Source organism: Cervus elaphus, chromosome 4 (genome assembly GCF_910594005.1).
Source record: "Cervus elaphus chromosome 4, mCerEla1.1, whole genome shotgun sequence".
Taxonomy (NCBI): domain Eukaryota; kingdom Metazoa; phylum Chordata; class Mammalia; order Artiodactyla; family Cervidae; genus Cervus; species Cervus elaphus.
The window spans coordinates 40120207-40139119 of NC_057818.1; the positions used below are offsets into that span (position 1 = coordinate 40120207).

Below are 18913 nucleotides of genomic sequence, written 5' to 3' on the forward strand. Positions count from 1 at the left end.
TAAAATCTTTTTATTTTCATGGAATGGAGAAAACCTTTCTAAGCATCAGATGAAAGCTAGAAACCAACCATGAGGGAAAATATTGATAAATTGGCTTTTCAAAATTGAATCTTTATGCTTTTGTTTTAAATAACTCCAAGTAAAAGATAAAGCACAAAAAGTGGAAATACCTTTGTAAAATTTGTGATATTAACATGTAGTATGTAATATACAAAGAGATCTTACAGTTAAGAGAAATTCTAAAACCCAGCAAACAATAGCAAGCAGCTTTTTAAAAAGATACAAAAGTGACTAATGAAGATGTTCAGTCTCAGGAGTACTCTAAGGAGTAAAAATTAAAAGCATACAGTCACACATAGTAAGCCCTCAAACCTCTGTCTCACATCAAGATGAACACAGACTCTCATAGACACACAGTATACCCCACAGCACCCCCTTTCCCCACACCTGCTCCTGCACTCTCTGTAGCTCGGAAGACCAGTGTTGGCTGGGAGCACTGTCTTTTGTACCTCAGAGGAACCACTCCTGGCAGAAAGCTAATGACATGGTGTAGCACCTCAGCAGAATGTCCAGGACCACTGTATAAGTGACCTCTCCCCGCCCCCAACTCCAGCTTCTGGAAGCTGCACATGGGTGGAGGCAGACCCTGGCAGCCCCCGAACACAGGAGAGCATAGTCCTTTACCCAACCATCTTGGCCTACTCCTTTGGGCAGTTGTAGACCACACAAACCCAGAAGTGCCTCAAGCCATGGATCCATGTTCTTCATTTACTTACAGAAACACTGAAACAGAGACAGATGGCACTGCCCCTGGTCACACAGCAATCAGTGGCTGATGTGTCCCATTACCCAGGCCAGAGAAGAGGGTAGAAGGCCGTGGCTCACCCCACCCCTCCTAGGTCATGAATATTCTCCAGCTGGTCTCTGGATGTGACAGGAGAGATGGGGACAGGAAGTCCTGCAGTCCTGGCTCCAGGTGGAGTCTTAGCACCATCTCTGCTGTGGCAGGACCAAGGCAGGGACTCTAGGAGGGCTGAGAATCACTGAGGACAGAACCTATCTTCTGGATCTGCCCCCAAATCCTGTGTGAACTTGGGCTCTGGGTCTTAAGGCTATTGATCTGCAGGGTTGGGACTGGACATAGGGCGTAAGGCCCATCTCACCCAGACGGCTCCTGAGAGTTTTCTCCCTCTCTGTAGCTTTGTTACTATCCATGGTAGGTCATCTGCTCAGATCCCAAGGATACGAGGGTGAATAAAGCAGGTAACTGCAAAGTCTCGTGAAGTCATGTGGACCCTATGGCCCAGAAGTCCTGACACATTGTAGCCTCCATGTTCACTACTCCAGTGAAGAGCTGCCTGGGTCCAGTGGGGGCCTTCCAGAGACTAAGAAGAGCCATGGCACTGGAGACCTCGAAAAAGCACTTCTTTCTCATCAGGAGCCATGAGCCTGGAAGGGTCAGGATTAAATCAAGTGTCTCTCTCAGTCCAGGTAAACATGTTCCATCTCTGCAGCACAGGGCACCCTTCTGCCCAGGCCTGTCACACTGGAAGGGACCTCAGAAAATACCTGATCCTGCCCTGTCCAGATCAGGAGGGAAAACAGGCTCAGAGGAAATATGGCTGATGCAGGGCATTCAGCAGGTCTGGGAAGCCTGGCGAGCAGAGGCCCAATCAGGGAGGGAGGGTGTGTGCAATGGGTGGAGGCAGGGCTTCTGTGACATCTGGTCAGGGTGGGGGTGGGGGTGGGGGGGGTGGGGGGGCGGAAAGAGACAGCACAGCTCCCCCTGGGTGGCAGCCCTGTCCTTGTGGTGGGGCTGGGGGTTCTGAGAAGAGGCTCGTAAGATGTTCCTCTGACCTCTCCGCCTCTGACATCCCCGTTCCTCACAGACCATAGCCCCGCTCTGCTGTTCTTTCTCCTGACAAGGAACTGAGGACACCCCTTCCCTTACACAGTTCACTCAGTTCAACTGAACATTTGTGGGCCCATCCACAGGCCAGGGTTTCCGAAGTGCCCGGGGACTCCGAGAGGAGCGAACTTTGGTCTTCTCCTCCGCGACCTCCCTGCAGCCTCTTCCGCCTTCTCTCGGGCCCCATTCGCACCACAGACCACGTGGTCTCAGCAAATCCCACACCTCACAGGGTTCCTGGGGCTTCCGCCCGGGGTCTGAGCCCGCTCTGCGGGGGCCCGGCGTTCTCCGCCTGCTCCTGGGCTTCCCGGGCCTGAGTCCCACTCCGGCTCTGGTTTCCCACCCTCCCCTCCCTGCTCCCCAGCCCCTGCCCTGCGCAGGTCGGTGCTCAAGTGTTTCCAGTGCCCCTGAAGCGTGCCCCCCCCCCCCCCCCCCGGCCACTGAAATCCCACCCACACTCAGCCGAAGCCCAGCCTCCAGGAAGCCCTCCCAGCGGCGCGGCCGAACGCACCTTCTCGCCCCTCTCCTCGGCTCGCCAAGGTAAGGGGTCCTCCTGCCCAGGGTTTGACGCATTTGCCGGCCGTGCTGGCCGGGCCTCCGGGGCCCACCTGCTGCAGATGGGGGCCTGAGGCTCTGGGTCCCATACGTCCTGGGCCATAGACGTGCGGCGCTGGCAGCCGGTGGCCGCCTCCAGTGGTTGCCTCCCTTCCTGTCGCCCTTGGGCGCGCGCCTTGTCGCCCTGGGACTCTGTTTTGGCCTCGAAGTGAGAGAGAGCGGAGAGGACAGGCCTGCGCGTCCAGGGCTCGGAGGCCGGCGCTGTGGGCACGAGGAGCCAGCCATTAAGACGCACAGACCGCCAGCTTGGCCCCTGCTGCCCCCGGCGGCCGGTCCGCTCACTGCAGGGCGGGAAGAAACGAACTAGGAGCGCGAGGTTCCCCGGGTTCCCTTGTTGCGGGCCGGCTCTCCCTGCTCTGGTCCTGAGGAGTCTCCCAGGCGGAGTCCCGGGGCAGCCGGTCTGAGCCCTTGACGGTAAGTCTCCTGTTGATCCGCGGAGTGAGGGGTGGGGGAGGACACGATCTTAGAGACCAGGGCGCGGGGGTGGGAGTGGAGGTGGGGGAATGTTGGGGTGCGTGAAGGCTCGGAGTTGGACTGTGTGCGTCCAGGACCCCGTGTCCTGCAGGTCAGTCAGCGGGACGCATAGAAGGCGTTGCAAACTTTTCTTAAAAGAAGCACAGCCTATTCCCACCCCCACCCTCAGTCCTACACCCCATGAAATCTGACTTGAGGCCTAGATGGTGAACACAATAGAGGGCTGCCTTAGGACTGCGGGCCGTGCCTAGTCGCTCAGTTGTGTCTGACTCTGCGATCCCATGGACTGTAGCCCGCCAGACTGCTCCGTCCTTGGGGATGATCCAGGCAAGAATACTGGAGTGGGTTGCCATGCTGTCTTCCAGGGGATCTTCCCAACGCTGGGATTCAACCCTGCATTTCACTTTTCCTGATGGAATGATCTCTTACCTCCCAAGGGACCCACCAGGTGGGTTCTTTACTATCTGAGCCACCAGGTGAATGTACTTAAATAGAACTGTTGTAGGACTTCGGGGAGGGGGCAGTCCCAGGCCCCTGGGAATGAGGGGCAGGGGCTTTGCTTAAACGTCCCTTGGGAGGTAAGAGGTCATTCCGTCAGGAAAAGTGAAATGCAGAACTGAGAACACAAGCTTTCAGTAGCCAGGCTGTGGGGGTGAGATGGGTAGGAAGAACCTACAAGATGGGGGAGGTGGGACCCACCACCGTGCTCTTGTGGGAAGGGCTCAGAGTAAGGAGTGGTGAGTTGGAGGCTCCTCACGACAGGAAGGGAGGGGGAGAGAGGAAGCGCGGGGACCCAGGGAACTGTGAGGAGTGTCCCTTCCCTGGAGAACTCTTCCCCTCCCCCTTCACACAGCTCAGCCAAAGGCCACCTCCCCTTCGCTGGCCTCCCTGATCTCCTTGGTTGGTTAGCACTGTGTCCCCTGTTCTGGGTCCTCACCTCACCTCCATCTAATTGATACCATTTTCTGCCTTCTCTACTTGGAGCTGCTGGTTTACTGACTCGCCTTGTGGACCACAAGCTCCTTGTGGGTAACTCATTGGGCGAGGCCGGAACTTCAGTTCAGTTTAATCGCCCAGTCATGTCTGACTCTTTGCGACCCCATGGACTGCAGCACACCAGGCTTCCCTTTCCATCACCACCTCCCGGAACTTACTGAAACTCATGTCCATTGAGTTGGTGATGCCATCCAACCATCTCATCTTCTGTCGTCCCCTTCTCCTTCTGCCTTCAGTCTTTCCCAGCATCAGGGTCTTTTCCAATAAATCAGTTCTTCACATCATGTGGCCAGAGTATTGGAGTTTCAGCTTCAGCATCAGTCCTTCCAATGATATTCAGGACTGATTTCCTTTAGGATGACTGGTTGGATCTCCTTGCAGTCCAAGGGACTCTAAAGTCTTCTCCAACACCACAGTTCCAACACCACCTCCAGCATTCACAGGCTGGGTGGAACTTGCCTGTGAATAATTTCTGTTGAATGGATGATGTCAACGAATTCGTAAGGGAAGAAGTGTTTTGTGCCTGTGTTTATATGGTTTATACATTTTCATCCACAGCAGGGGCCCTAGTCAGTTCTCTGGAGGCTCTCCTGCAGAAAGAGAAATTCCAGGGTGGGGGAGTGGCACCCTGAGTACAACCATTAAGTGCTTTGGGATGTGAGCACAGATATCTTAGGTGGTTAGAATTGGGTTGCTCTCTGATTGCCCACCAGAGGGCGAACAAACCCTTGCCCGTTAGACTGTAGCTGGCCAGGGTCTCTGGGCAGGGAGGGGTTCAGTTCAGTTCAGTCTCTCAGTCGTGTCTGACTCTTTGTGACCCCATGAATCACAGCACACCAGGCCTCCCTGTCCATCACCAACTCCCGGAGTTTACTCAAACTCATGCCCATCAAGTTGGTGATGCCATCCAGCCATCTCATCCTCTGTTGTCCCCTTCTCCTCCTGCCCCCAATTCCTCCCAGCATCAGGGTCTTTTCCAATGAATCCCTCCCAGCATCAGGGTCTTTTCACATGAGGTGGCCAAAGTACTGGAGTTTCAGTTTCAGCATCAGTCCTTCCAATGAACACCCAGGACTGGTCTCCTTTAGGATGGACTGGTTGGATCTCCTTGCAGTCCAAGGGACTCTCAAGAGTCTTCTCCAACACCATAGTTCAAAAGCATCAATTTTTCGGCGCTCAACTTTCTTTACAGTCCAACTCTCACATCCATACATGACCACTGCAGGGAGGGGTACATACCTGCATCTTGCTGGTTCTTCTTTTATGGAAGCAAAGGTTAGAAAACTACCAGCTAAACTGTTTGGGGTTTGGTGGATGAAGAGGAAGAAGGGGAAAATGCTACTGGGACTTGCACGGCCTCTAACTCATTGGCACAAAGTCTGTTTTCATTGGTTTTCTAATTGTGGTAAAATACACGTAACATAAACTTTACCGTTTTAACTATTTTAAAGTGGCATTTGTACTTTCACAGTGCACTGGTCACTACTATCTAGTTTCAGACCTTTTCATCACCCCAGAGAGAACCTCATGACTGTTAAGCAGTTGATCCCTATACCCCCACCCCCACCTTCCAATCCCTAGAAACCACTAATCTGCTTTCTCTTTATATAGATCTGACTATTCTGGGTATTTCATGTAAATGGTCTCTGATCTCTGTTGTGGCTCAGATGGTAAAGAATCTGCCTGAAATGCAGTAGACCCTGGTTTGATCCCTGGATCAGAAAGATCCCCTGGAGAAGGGAATGGCAACCCACTCCAGTATTCTTGCCTAGAGAACTCCTTGGAGTGATTCATGGGGTCACAAGGAGTTGGACATGACTGAGCAAAGAACACTTACACTTTCATTCTGGGTATTTCATGTAAATAGCCTCATACATATGGAGCTATTATGTCTGTTTTTTTACTTAGTGTAATGTTTTCACGGTTCATCTAAGCTGTAGCATGTATGTGTCCTTCCTATTTACTGGTGACTAATATTCTAGTGTATGGATATACCACATCTTGCCTATCTATCTGCTTGTTAATGGACTCTTGGGTTGTTTGTTTGCACCTGTTAGCTATTGCGAATAATGCTGCTGTGAACACTGGTATACAAAAATCTGTTTGAGCCTCTGTTTTCAATTCTTTTAGGTATATACCTAGGAGCGGAATTGCTTGGTCATATGGTAATTCTGTGTTTAAGTTTGTGGTTTTGGCTGCTCTGGGTCTTTGTTGCAGTGCCCAGGCTGTTCCTTGCTGCGCACAGGCTTTCTCTGGTTGTGGTGAGCAGGGTCTACTCTTAGTTGTGGTGGGCGGGCTTCTCACTGTGGTGGCTTCTCTTGTTGCAGAGCACAGGCTCCAGGGTGCATGGGCTTTAGTAGTTGTGATGCATGTGTGGGCTTAGTTGCCCTGTGGGATTTTAGTTCACCAACAAGGATCAAACCCACATCCCCTGCGTTGGAAGGTGGGTTCTTTACCACCAGGCAAGTCCCCACTTCCATTATTATCAATAGTTGACAATTCAACTCTTAGCATTCCCATGTCTGTCCTGAGAGTGCCCAGAAAGCACCCCTCCAGGCTGCTGCAGCCAAGTGGCCCCCCTGTTCCTATTGTCCTCCGTCTCCCTGCACTCCAATAGAAGGCTCTGTGGGGTTGTGCAAACCTGGTCTCAAAGTCTTAACTCTAGCCCTTCCTTGCAGTGTGATCTTGAGCAAGTTATTCAAACTCTCAAAGCTTTAGCTCCCTTCACTGTAAACCTCCCTCCTGGGTTGGCTCTGAGAGTGGACTATGATGATGATGCAGAAAATGAACGTCTAGTGCCCAGCAGTGCTCTGGATTATGATCCAGACCCTAGGCCCCTTCTATGAACTCTCTTCTCCAGGGGCTGCCTCGCTGACCACTGGGGTCCTCTCACTGGCCTCTCTCAGGCTGACAGGCTGTCTGAAAGTGACAGACGTGGTCTTTTTTTAATTTTTCATAAATTTTTTTTTTTTTTTTTCAAAACAGAGGTCCTAGATGAGAGAACAAACAGCATGAGGATGGAAACATGGAGCCTTGACAGGGACAACTCTCTCTCTCTCTCTTTTTTAAAAAAAATATTTAGTTATTTGGCTGTACCCGGCCTTAGTTGCAGCATGTGGGATCATTTAGCCACTGCATGTGGGATCTAGTTCCCTGACCAGGGATCAAATCCGGGCCCCATGCGTTGGGAGCTGGGAGCATTAAGTCTTAGCCACTGGACCACCAGGGAAGTCACCTAGGGATAGACCTTAAATACAGGCATTATCTGGAAGACGATAGGCAGCGGTAACAGTTTTGGAGACAAGGGCTGTGTTCATGAGTGGGGAGAGAGAAAGGGAGAGACAGAGAGCTTTGGATATTGGAGGTCAGGAGTGGTAAAAGATTTCTTTGTAAGCAGCAGCAATTTCAGGACTTACACTTCAACAGAAGGAAGGCAACAAGTGAGAAAAAGCAGAACAGAAGAGAGTGTGTTCAGTGGGAGGGGTGGGCCATGACTGGAGGTGAACAAGGGGAGCAGAGCAGGAGAGGTATGGCCTCGTTACCCCTTCCCCTCCTGCCAGAAAAGGACCACCAAACAGGGATTTAGGCGGTGCCTCTCCAGTGGAGTCCCCAGACCTCCAGCAGCAGGGTCACCCTCACCGGGGAAGGTGCTAGAAATATCAAGTCTCAGACCCCACACCAGTTCAGTTCAGTTCAGTCACTCAGTTGTGTCCAACTCTTTGTGACCCCATGGACTGCAGCACACCAGGCTTCCCTGTCCATCACCAACTCCCAGAACTTACTCAAACTCATGTCTATTGAGTCAGTGATGCCATCTAACTATCTCATCCTCTGTCATCCCCTTCTCCTCCCGCCTTCAATCTTTCCCAGTATCAGGGTCTTTTTAAAAGAGTTGGTTCTTTGCATCATGTGGCCAAAGAATTGGAGTTTCAGCTTCAGCATCAGTCCTTCCAGTGAATATTCAGGACTGATTTCCTTTAGGATGAATTTCTTTTAGGATGTGAAGAGAAGCTCAAGACAAAGGACAAAAGGAAAGATAAACCCATTTGAATGCAGAGTTCCAAAGAATAGCAAGGCGAGATAAGAAAGCCTTCCTCAGCAATCAATGCAAAGAAATAGATGAAAACAATAGAATGGGAAAGACTAGAGATCTCTTCAAGAAAATAAGAGATACCAAGGGAACATTTCATGCAAAGATGGGAACAATAAAGGACAGAAATGGTATGGACCTAACAGAAGCAGAAGATATTAAGAAGAGATGTCAAGAATACACAAAAGAACTATACAGAAAAGATCTTCATGGCCCAGATAATCGAGATGGTGTAATCACTCACCTAGAGCCAGACCCCACCCCAGGGACACAGAATCAGAATCTCCTGGGGTGGGCCCAGTGCTGGGTTTTAACAAGCCCTCCAGGTGTTTAGCACTCCAATGTAAGAATCACTGGTGAAGCCTCCGCAGAGAAGAGTTCCCTGATCCTCACTTTCCGAGAGAGACTGGTAAGAGATGAGAGGTGACAGGGCTGCCTCCCCTTGCCCAGGGGGTTCACCTGGAGATGAAAATGTGAAACTGCTTCCTGGTGTAGCTCCACCCAACTCTCCATCTTTGCGAAAACACTGGCTTGCATGGGGTGCCCCGAACCCATCCCCTGAAAAATGTCTCACTGCACCTGGCCTCCTGCTGTGAATTTATTGGACAGATCCCAGTCTTATCCCAGGACTCTTATCCCAGCCTTATCAGTAAAGGCAGCCCAGCTCTGTGGTGGGTGGTGGCCAAGGTCACGCCAGGTAACTGATGAGCCCTCCAGGGCCCTACACCTGACCCAGGGCTTAATTATCAGTTAGTCTAAACTAGCAGCCTGCAGCACAAGGGGCAGTGCCTGAGGGAGGGAGGGGTGGACGAGGCTGGAGGAAGCGATTCCCATTACTAACCACCTGTGTGCAATTCTCACCTCCTGCCTCCAGCGTCTGACCTGCCTACGGAGGTGAGTTGCGTGCCGTGAGGGACTGGTGAGTGCTTGTCTTGCTGGCAGGGTGAATCTCTGCTCTGGCATTTTGTGTTGAAGCTTGAGAAAAAGAGTTGCTTTTATTCCCGGTTCTGAGGGTGGAGCAGAGAAGGGAATTGGTGATGCTGACTCTTCCTTGGACACTTTAGAAAGCCTTGTCTTATTCTTAGGATGTAATCCTTCTCATCCATGAAATCCTGTCTAAATGGCTTCACTGCCTTTAAGCTTTACCTACACGTGGGCCTGGGCTCCTACCCGTCTCTCTCTGCACATCCGCATCCCCCTGGCTGGGAAGGTGTTCTGCCCTTCCACCACCCTCAGGGCCAAGCCAGACCTGGGGTCCCAGTTAAAGGAGACTGCTGCATGTCTTGGCAAGTTTGCTGAATTATTTAAACAAGTAATTAGAATTGGGCTTCCCTGGTGGCTCAGTGGTGGGAAATCTGCCTGCCAGTGCAGGAGACCTGGGTTTGATCCCTGGGTGGGGAAGATCCCCTGAAGAAGGAAATGACAACCCACTCCAGAATTGTTGCCTGGAGAATCCCATGGACAGAGGAGCCAGGCGGGCTACAGTCCTTGGGGTCTTAGAGTTGGACACAACTTAGCAATTAAACAATAACAACAATTAAGAATCATGAGAACCTCAAATTGCCAGTTGGAGAAAATGACAAAGAAATGACCTGGTTGAGGAAAAAGGCTCATGGTCCAGCAATTTTAATTTAGGTCTAAAGAGCCACAGGCATGCAAAATATATCCTAAGTTTTGCAGTGACATCCTCCTTCCATTCCTTTTTCCTACTTGCCAATTTCTATTCCTAGGGCAGCACCCTTCCTAATTTCTTAAGTCTATACAAGCATATGCAAAGGTAGGTTCTAATTTCCATTCTTTTACACCAAAGCTGTGCATTATACACATTGAATCCACTCCTTCCCCATTAACTTCCCTTGGAATTTTCCACGTCCAGACATCAGTGTCCTTGTTGTTTTTCACAGTTATGTCATATTCCACTTTACACATATTACTGTGACTTATTTTACCACTCCCTTCTTACAGACTTCGGGTTTGTCCAGTCATTTATCACAAGCAATGCTATAATGCTTCCATTTAGACATAGATTATTTAGCTTATATTTGAGGGCAACTTGAGGATAAATTCCTGAAAGTGGAACTGCTGGGGGTTGGGTAACTACATCGTGACTGTGGTAGATGGTACCCTCCTTCCTCTGATGGGAAGGAAGGAAGGAGACGGTTGAGAGCCAGACACGGCAGAATTTGAACCTCTTCTCCGTGCTTTCTAGCTGTTTGCCTACCCACTCAGAACCTCAGTATTTAAAACCTGTCAAATGTGGCCCGCACAGATGTGTGGATGAAATGGGACCAGGAATGTGAAGTATTTGGTTCAGGGCCACAGGCACAGTGAGACCGCCAAGTGTCTGGAGGAGCTTCCCAAGGGCAGGCAGCCTGGGTACCCCATTGTATCTGAGAGCTGAGGACCGAGCCTGGCTTTCAAGGCATTGGTTCCAACTGGAAGATCCCCTCTTCAGCCCTGCCTGTCATCTTGTCCCTATAGCTTCTGATCTGTCCTGTCAGTGGAACACTGGGTCTCGCCTGGGACTTCTGGGGTTGGCTTTTGAGCATCCTGAAGGAAGGCATTTGGTCTGCCTTCAATCCTCAAAGCTCTGGTCCCTGGCATAGCTCTCAAATAAACACACTATCTGCCATGTCTTGAGTGTTTGCCACTGGCCTTGTATAATTCTGAGTATTCCACAATCCTGTTTGCATTCAGTTCTCAGAATTAACTCCTAGGATGGGAAAGATTAAATCCCCACCAGCCAACCTCTTCATCCTTCTGCAGCCTCGCCCAAGGCTTGTTGCATGACCGCTGAGTTCTTCCATGCTGTCCCCTCTAGAGGGGAGAGACCCCGTGATGTGTGTATGGTTTCCTGTGGCTTCATGTTTCTTTTACCTGGTGGATGAACCCTCATTTGAAAACGCTATGCAGTGGTCAAGAATCTGCCTGCCAGTGCAGGAGACGCAAGAGACGCGGGTTTGATCCCTGGGTCAGGAAGATCCTGTGGAGTGGGAAATGGCAACCCGCTCCAGTATTCTTGCCTGGAGAATCCCATGGACAGAGGAGCCTGGTGGGGTACAGTCCCTGGGGTTGCAAAGAGTTGGACTCTACTGAGCACGCAAGCAGAATTGTTGCTCAACAGTGTGTCTGTGCTTAATGCCACTGACCTGATCTGCATGTTCAAATTTAAGGGTGAGTTTGATTTTAGAGGATAGGAAGTGCAGTCTGTGTCTCTAGAAGGAAAACCAAAACACACACCTGGTACTATTATAACATCTCAAAATGTCCAAGTGACGTTTCACCCTCGGCACCATCACTGCCAACTTTAGTATCAAAAGTGAGTCTGTGGCCAATTGCGAATCCTCTCCCTCAGAGGAGTGTTCTCACAGCCTTCTCAATAGACCCCAAAGATCGCATCCACATGTCAGCATCTCTTCTCTCTTTTGCTGCAGGGGATCTGGACAAATTGGGGACCCAGGGTCTGCGTGACAAACTCATTCATTCCTCAAACCCTGGAACCAGGTGGCTCAGGCACTTCATTGACTGAAAACCATGAGTGAAGAGAAGGAAGAGGCCTCGTTCGGTGTGCTCCCAATTTATGATGAGCCTGAAAAGAGGAGGGACATGCCAGAGAGCCCTGATGCTTCCTCCCAGCCGGAGCACCGTGCGCGGTCTCAGCTGGGCGAGGTGTGCGGTCCCCCGGAACAGCCCCTGGGCTCCCCGAGTCAGCGTGGCCCAGCTTATCAAGAGACGACCTGTGTGAGTCCCCAGCAGTGGGCCCCCCAGGCCCTAGATGGATCTGAGCTGCCAGCCACTCGGCTCTCCAAGGCAGAATCCGAAGATGCAGCGTGTGGTTTCAAGTAAGCCTCCCTTGAACAAGGCTGGCCTGGGGTGGTGAACTTTCTCGGGAGAGGGAGGCTCCACCCATCTCACTTCCCGTCTGTCTCCTCCCTCTCTCCTTCCTGTGTCACAGCCCCCCACCAGGAGCGGAGTTTGGTAAGTCCTAGCTGGGACGATGTGAGCAACATCATGAGCAACAAGGGTGCAGCCCGTGGCTGGGCTTCAGAGTGGGGGTACCCTGGGATGTGAGAGCAGCCTTCTCCCTGGGTCCTGTGATGCTGTTGCTGCGAGACCCTACCTCTCTGAGCGGGTGGCCGCTGGTCTCTCCCTGTAGGTCAGCCTTGTCCTTCGCCTGGTCCCAGTGAAGAAGTCTTGTCATTCCTCAGAGCAATTGTACGTGTCTTTTTTTGTTTTAATCCTAGTATCTTTCCCTTCCCATTCCCCTCTCCCGCCTCAACAAGAAGTTAGTAGGAAGAGGGTAAGGGTGTGTGGTATGTTTGCACCCTCACTCTGTCCCCCATAGGTGGTGAGTGCATGGAGTCCCTGCTTCTTTGGACCTGGGCTCCCCTCCGTCTGTCACCAGTGTGTAGGGCCTCAGCTGTCAGGGTCGCATTTAGACTGACATCCTTAGGGGAACTCTGAGCCAGGCTCTGCTGTCATCGCTAAACTCAGAAGTGTCTAAGATATGGCCTGTTTGTCAGGGAGGCCACCCTGGGCTGGTGCAGAAGGATGTCAGTGGTCTGGGGACCCCAGTTGAGGACATGGTCCTGCTTGGGGATCAGAGAGCAGCTGGTGGATGCAGGCTTAGGAACTGAGTTAGAGGATAGGACAGGCTGGCCCCCATCGATGAGAGCAGGTCAAGGCTGTGACCCTTTTGTGGCCACCCCAGCCTCCCGTTCCAGATGATGTGGTGGTTAGGCAGAGGGCCCCACATAAGTCCTGGAAGGTCGGCCGACTCCGCCACGGGAAGAAAGTCTATGCAGTGGCCGTCAGTGGCTCCACTCACCACGTGTACACGTGTGGCCACGGCTACATCAGAGTGTGGGATGAGAGTGCTCTGCATGCCTGGGACCGGGCGCCCCAGGCCCAGCTCAACTTCCAGGTAAGGGGTCCTCCAGAAGGCTGGGGGAGCTCGGGATGACCTCTGTCCTGACACTGAGAGCCCATGCTTCCTGGAGACCATTTGAGAATGTTGGCCCTTCCAACAGGACCGTGACAGCTGTGTCTTCACCTGCAAGCTGTTCCCCGATGAGCGGAGCCTGATCACGGGGGGTCTGTCCCAGACCCTGACACTTTGGGACTTGGCGCCCACCCCCCGTGTCAGGGCACAACTGGCCTCCACTGGCCCCGTGTGCTATTCCCTGGCGCTATCCTCCAATGCCCAGATCTGCGTGGCTTGTTTCAAAGGATTTGTTGAAATTTGGGATTTACAGAACCAAATCTTGATCAGGTATGACCCCAGGGGGTGGGGTGCAACGGTGAGGCTTTTGGGAAGCTTGGGCTGCTTGCCCCGCTTCACTTCCTCCTCTGCAGTAGGACGAGGTGAGTCCGTGTGGAGGACGCATATGGGCTGCGTATCTAGGGACTTCCTGGGCCCCAGACTTCTGAGGGTTCAACCGACGCATGAACCTCTGAGTTGTTTTCCCACCAGGAAGCATGAAGTCCCCATATACGGATCCCAGTGTGTGGACATCACGGGCAATAAGTTCTGGACGGGAGGTGAAGACACCAAACTATACTCCTGGGACCTGAGGAGCTACCAGAGGCTGCAGCAACATGATTTACGGCATGAGGTGCCCGCATGACTACCGAGGGTCTGAGTGCGGTCCCTGGGGCCCGGGAGCTGTGGGCGCATGCCGAAGTGGGGGGTGATGAATGATGGGCCTGGCCTCTTTGAGTGCTGACCCCAAACCTCCTCCCCGACAGATCCTCAGCATCACCCATGACCCGAGTGAGGAGTGGTTGCTAGTAGGCTTGAGAATGAGTGACATCGTAATCGTGCACACACACCGGAAGGAAAAGTTTAAGGCTGTCCTACAGAAATACATCTACCATCACAATCTCAAGTTTGCCTCCTGTGGTGAGTGAGCAGGCCAGGGACACCTCTGGGTGCCCCGTCGCCTACCAAGCTGTCTGCTCATCTGTGGAGTCTGGGCCCAGCCTCCTTTCAGACTGTTTAGTTCCCCCGTCTTTGGCCCCAGAACTGGCCAGACCAAGGTCTCGGGCCACCTTCCCATTGCCTTCGCCTCTGCTTCCTTGCACCACCAGTTTTTCTCCCCTGCTGGCATGGCTAAGTTTTCTTCTTTCTTCTTCTTCTTCTTATTATCACTTATTTATTTGGCTGTACCAGGTCTTAGTTGCGCCAGGCAAGCTCTTAGTTGCAGCATGTGGGATCTATCTAGTTCCTTGACCCGGGATTGAATCTGGGCCCCCTGCATTGGGAGTGCAGAGTCTTAGCCACTGGACTACCAGGGAAGTCTCTTTCCTCCCTCCTTTCTCTGCTTGTTCCCTCTGCTTTTCTGACTCTGTCTGTAATGGTAGCTTCCTACACGGAACCCCAGCCCAAAGACACCAGCCAAAGACAGAAGAGGAACGGAGCCCCATGTGATTGTCCTGTTGTTCAGGGACTCTCCCCGGGATCCTGGGTGTGGCAGGAGGGAGCAGGCTGATGAAGGAATGGTTTGGGTCATGTCTCTGAGTTTTATAGATGCGGGAAGCTGAGGCAGAGAAAGAGTGGTTCCTTCCCTGGTCTTGTCGGGAGCAGAGCTGGGGCTGGAAGGCAGGTTTGGTCTCTGGCCCCTCCATCTGTCTTTTCTCTGCCAGGGAGCTATTTTGTGGCCACAATGAATGAGACGATCCGCTGCATAGCTGCACCTTCTCTGCATAGATTGTTTCAGGTACTGGGTGGAGGGGTGTGCAAACCCAGGCACTGGGAGCTCACAAACCCCAGACCCCGGATGGGGCCCCAGAGATAGTGCTGGAAAGTACCTCTGAGATGGCAACCAGGGCTGTTGAGTACATCAAGGGGAATGAGGACTCAAGGTCCTGGGAACTCCTGGGCTCCACCTTGAGCTCCGAACCTAGCCTGGCCTCTGGACCAAGCCTCGGGTATACATGGAGCCTTGAAAAGAGCCCTGTATGAAGCCTGAAACACCCCGCATGTTGTTCCTCCATGGCCTCTCTTTCCCTCCAGGTAGAGGAGTCCGCACACATCCTGTGTTGTGACATATCTTCTGACAATCGGTATCTGGTCACGGGCTCCAAGAATAGTGCCACGGTTTACCAGCTCTTGTATTGAAGGTCCCACTGGTGAAGACCCAAAGAAGACCAGTGTGCTGGGAGGGTGATCTTGGGGTGCTGGGCCACTCTGACACCTGCTACTCCCCCTGCTTCTCCTCATGGGTTGGTTATCTGTCCATTCCCCTCTTGCCCAGCACATGCCTAGCCTGCTCTCCAGGTTTTTATTATACAACTTAGGGATTTTTCCTTTGTTATTTTTCTACCACTGGTTTCTGGATTTTGTAATTAATAAAAGAGAAAAGCAAAAACCAAAGTGACTTGGGTGTGTGGTCAGTTGTTTTACACAACAAACTCATCATGATGGATTGCTTACACCCCCTTTCAGCAAATTCCTGGGTGGGTAAGAAATTTTAGACCAGACTTAGTTTTGTTTATAACTCTTTTTTGGGGGTGTCAGGGAATTCTTGGACTCTTAAGAAAGTTCAGGAAGCAATGTATGTCCATGTACAAACTTTCAGTTTGTATCAGGATGCTGGTAGACCAACAAAACTCAACTCTTGACGCAGGTTAAAACTCCAGGAGCTGATCTAACCATATCCAAGGTCTTGATTCTCAATCTGGCATTTGGTGCCAGTCAGAAGCTGCCTGTCTGTTTCAAGGCATCTTCTCATGTTGGTGGATGTGATATTTTGTGTGGCCTTCACCAAACTGAAAAAGACCCAACTCTGAATCAAGCCATATAGGCCTGCTTTCCTCCAGCCTCTGCTTGGAGTTGGCATGGCTGAGACAGCTAGTAGCCTACTAAAGTTTGTAGCTTAGAATTAACCTGGAAGAGGCATGAAGCCTGGGACCAACTCTACCATCCTTTGCATCAAGATACTGTCCGGTACTGGTTCTTGCTGACAGATAACGAGTGAAGAATGTGCCTCCTTTCTAGGCCAAGACTAAAGGAGTAGGGGGATGTCTCCTCCAGGCTCTCTGTCCCCTTCTACCAGCTCCAGGCAAGTGATGTGAAGGTCCAAGGGGATTGCAAAACAATGAGATGAAAGCATCCTGTGTCCCCAAATCAAATATGGAGAAAAGCTTCCCCTTTGGAATATTTCAGGGGAGAGAAATAAACTTGTATTTAAATTGTTATACATGTTGAAGTGTCACTATAACTCTGGAAATAACAAACGTTTACTTAAAGGGCCAGATAGCAAATATTTTAGGCCTTGTTGGCAATTGCTCAGCTCTGTTGTAGCACAAAAGTTGCCATATGTGAATGTGACTGTGTGCCAATAAGACTTTGTTTATAAAAATAAGCAGTGGGTCACATTTGGTCTGCTGGCTGTAGTTTGCTGACTCCTGCTATGGCCATTGTGCTTCTCAATAATATATTTATTTAGCTTCCATGGAAAAATATACAGAGTAGGGTCCAACAGTAGTCCTGTCCTGGGCTATAGTAACAATTAGACTCCAAGTGTCTATATGTTTTTTACACAGTATTTTTAAAAGGTAGGGAATTCTAAAGATCGAATTCACAAGGTGGTAATTTCTGGAGACTAAAGTAGAGAAACTGGATCATAAAAGGATGAAAAGGACAGATTCAACTCTAATTTCTGGAGACTAAAGTAGAGAAACTGGATCATAAAAGGATAAAAAGGACAGATTAAACTCTATCTGCATTGTTTATTTCTTCAAGGTAATGTTTGTCAAAAAAGAGTTGGCTTCAAGAAAAACCATTAACAAAGTGAAGACAGCCCACAGAAGGGGTGAAAACCTTTGTGAAGATGTTTCTGGTATGGGATTTATATCCAAAATGTGTAAAGAATTCTTAAAACTCAACAGCAAAAGACAAAACGATTTTAAAAAGGGCAGAAGATTTGAATATCTGTTTCTATAAAGAAGGTATACAGATGGCAACAAGCACAGGAATAAGCTCAATGTTATCAGAGAAACACAAACCAAACCCACAGTGCAAAGGAATGTTGCATGAGCAGGATGGCTAGAATAAAGAAGACAGACAATAACAAATGTTGCTGAGTCAATGGAGAAACTGGAACCCCCATAACTTGCTGGTGGGATTGTATTAATAGAACACATTGCAGCCACTTTGAAAAACAGTTTGGTAGCTTTTTAAAATGCTAAAGGTAGAGTTACCATATGACTCAGCAATTCAACGCCTAGATGTATACCCAAGAGAACTGAAAAAAAGGCATGTAAGTTGGGAGAGTAAGACTTTGAAAAGATAAAATAAGAGAACTGTACTTTTTCTACTTTTGTGGAAAGAAGGTAAAAGTCCAAGTTAAGAGTAGTCACTATAAGTCAAAGAGTAGTGTAATTTCAAGGCTAATTACTAAAAGAATACTAAAGAAGGGTACAGCTTCCAAGTTAATAGAGGAAAACTACTGGAATAATAGAGTATAATAATATTAATAAGTTATTTATATTTATAATATAATTTATTATTAACTCAGGACATTGTTTAATTTGATATTAATCTAAATAAAATTATGTAATAATAACAAACAGAAGACGTGACTAAATACTGAGCCATAAAGTTCAGAGTATTTAATTCTTACAGAATATATTCTAAGACCATAATGCAATTAAGATAGAAATAAACAATAAAAAGGAAACGAGAAATTTCTTTGTTTTGGAAATTAAGAAATATATGCCTAAATAATTGGCAGAGGCTAAATCACAAAGAAACTGGAAGCTATTGTTAACTGAAAAATCAAAAATTGAAGGATTTTTTTAAAAAAAATTAAAAAGAATGGAAGGACTTAGCTAAAGCTATAGTTAAAGTTTGGCCATTCCTAGGTCATCAATGCCAGGCGTCACCTTGCTTTCCGGGGCCACGTGGGAGACTTGCACTAACAGCCCAGGTCTTCCCAGAAACTGAAAACTGGGTCTGGACCGTAGAAAGGATACAGTCGCCGGAGGCAGCAGAGAAAGAATGTGGAGACACGGCCTTGATCCGAGTAGAGGAAGGTGGTCGTGTTTCAGTTGCTAAATGGTGTCTGACTTTTTGCAGTCCCATGGACTGGGGCCAGTTAGGCTCCTCTGTTCGTGGGATTCCCCAGGCAAGAATACTGAAGTGGGTTGCCATTTCCTTCTCCAAGGGATCTTCCCCACCAGGGATTGGACCCGCGTCTCCTGCGCTCCAGGCGTATTATTTACCGCTGATCCATTAGGGGAGCACACGGAGGAAGTGGGAAAGGAAGTCAGAAGTAGTTTAGGAAACATTTTTCAGAGATGTTGCCAGACGAATTTAATCACTCAGCAGTGCTGTATCCATTTCCCCGCAGGAAGATGGGACAATGATCGACCCTCTGGCTGTGGCTTGTGGTTGAACGGGCTCTCTGTGGACCTACGCATTTACCGTGTCCTCTGGCAGCACGTGGGGATCCCTCTATCTGCTGGGTCCGCAGGGCCTCTGTAAACACTATCCCGGAAAGCATTTTCTGTGAATGGCAGCAAAATGTCATACCCTCTCTGAGGCTCGAACTCAGGACCTTCAGATTATGAGACTGACGCGCTGCCCACTGCGCTAAGAGGGCTGACGAATAAAAGTCCTTCTTTATCATTAAAGGGAAAATACCTGTAGCCGCTTCCTTTGGCCTAATCGCCTAACAAGAGTCGGTGTTTGCCGGCAGAGCGCCGGTGGGTCCCGGGATAGCTGGGGCAGGACGGCTCCTCTTCCGGGAGAGGAGAGGAGCCGTCTTGCGGCGGGAGGGAGTCCCGCGCCTGCCTGGAGCTCAGAGGGTCGGGAGAGGAGGTGG

General features: G+C 50.1%; 1 protein-coding gene and 1 non-coding gene across 4 annotated transcripts; one reads left to right on the forward strand and one right to left on the reverse strand.

The window, feature by feature from the left end:
- The first annotated feature begins 125 nt into the window (after positions 1–125).
- Positions 126–15459, forward strand: TLE7 (TLE family member 7). 3 transcript variants are annotated; one of them, XM_043899019.1, is made up of 10 exons: positions 126–2449; positions 11519–11926; positions 12040–12062; positions 12241–12299; positions 12796–13008; positions 13115–13356; positions 13558–13699; positions 13833–13986; positions 14730–14803; positions 15100–15459. In XM_043899019.1, the coding sequence occupies exons 2-10, from the start codon at positions 11619–11621 to the stop codon at positions 15202–15204; spliced, it is 1320 nt and encodes a 439-aa protein (XP_043754954.1). In that variant the 5' UTR covers positions 126–2449; positions 11519–11618; the 3' UTR covers positions 15205–15459. The 3 variants fall into 3 exon arrangements, with proteins under 3 accessions (XP_043754954.1, XP_043754955.1, XP_043754956.1); XM_043899020.1 differs by lacking the exon at positions 126–2449 and adding an exon at positions 2478–2938; XM_043899021.1 differs by lacking the exon at positions 126–2449 and adding an exon at positions 2892–2938 and having other exon boundaries at positions 11589–11926.
- A 3159-nt stretch (positions 15460–18618) lies between these two features.
- TRNAM-CAU lies at positions 18619–18691 on the reverse strand. Its single transcript has one exon. It is a non-coding gene; the product is annotated as a tRNA-Met (tRNA).
- Between the last annotated feature and the right edge of the window lie 222 nt (positions 18692–18913).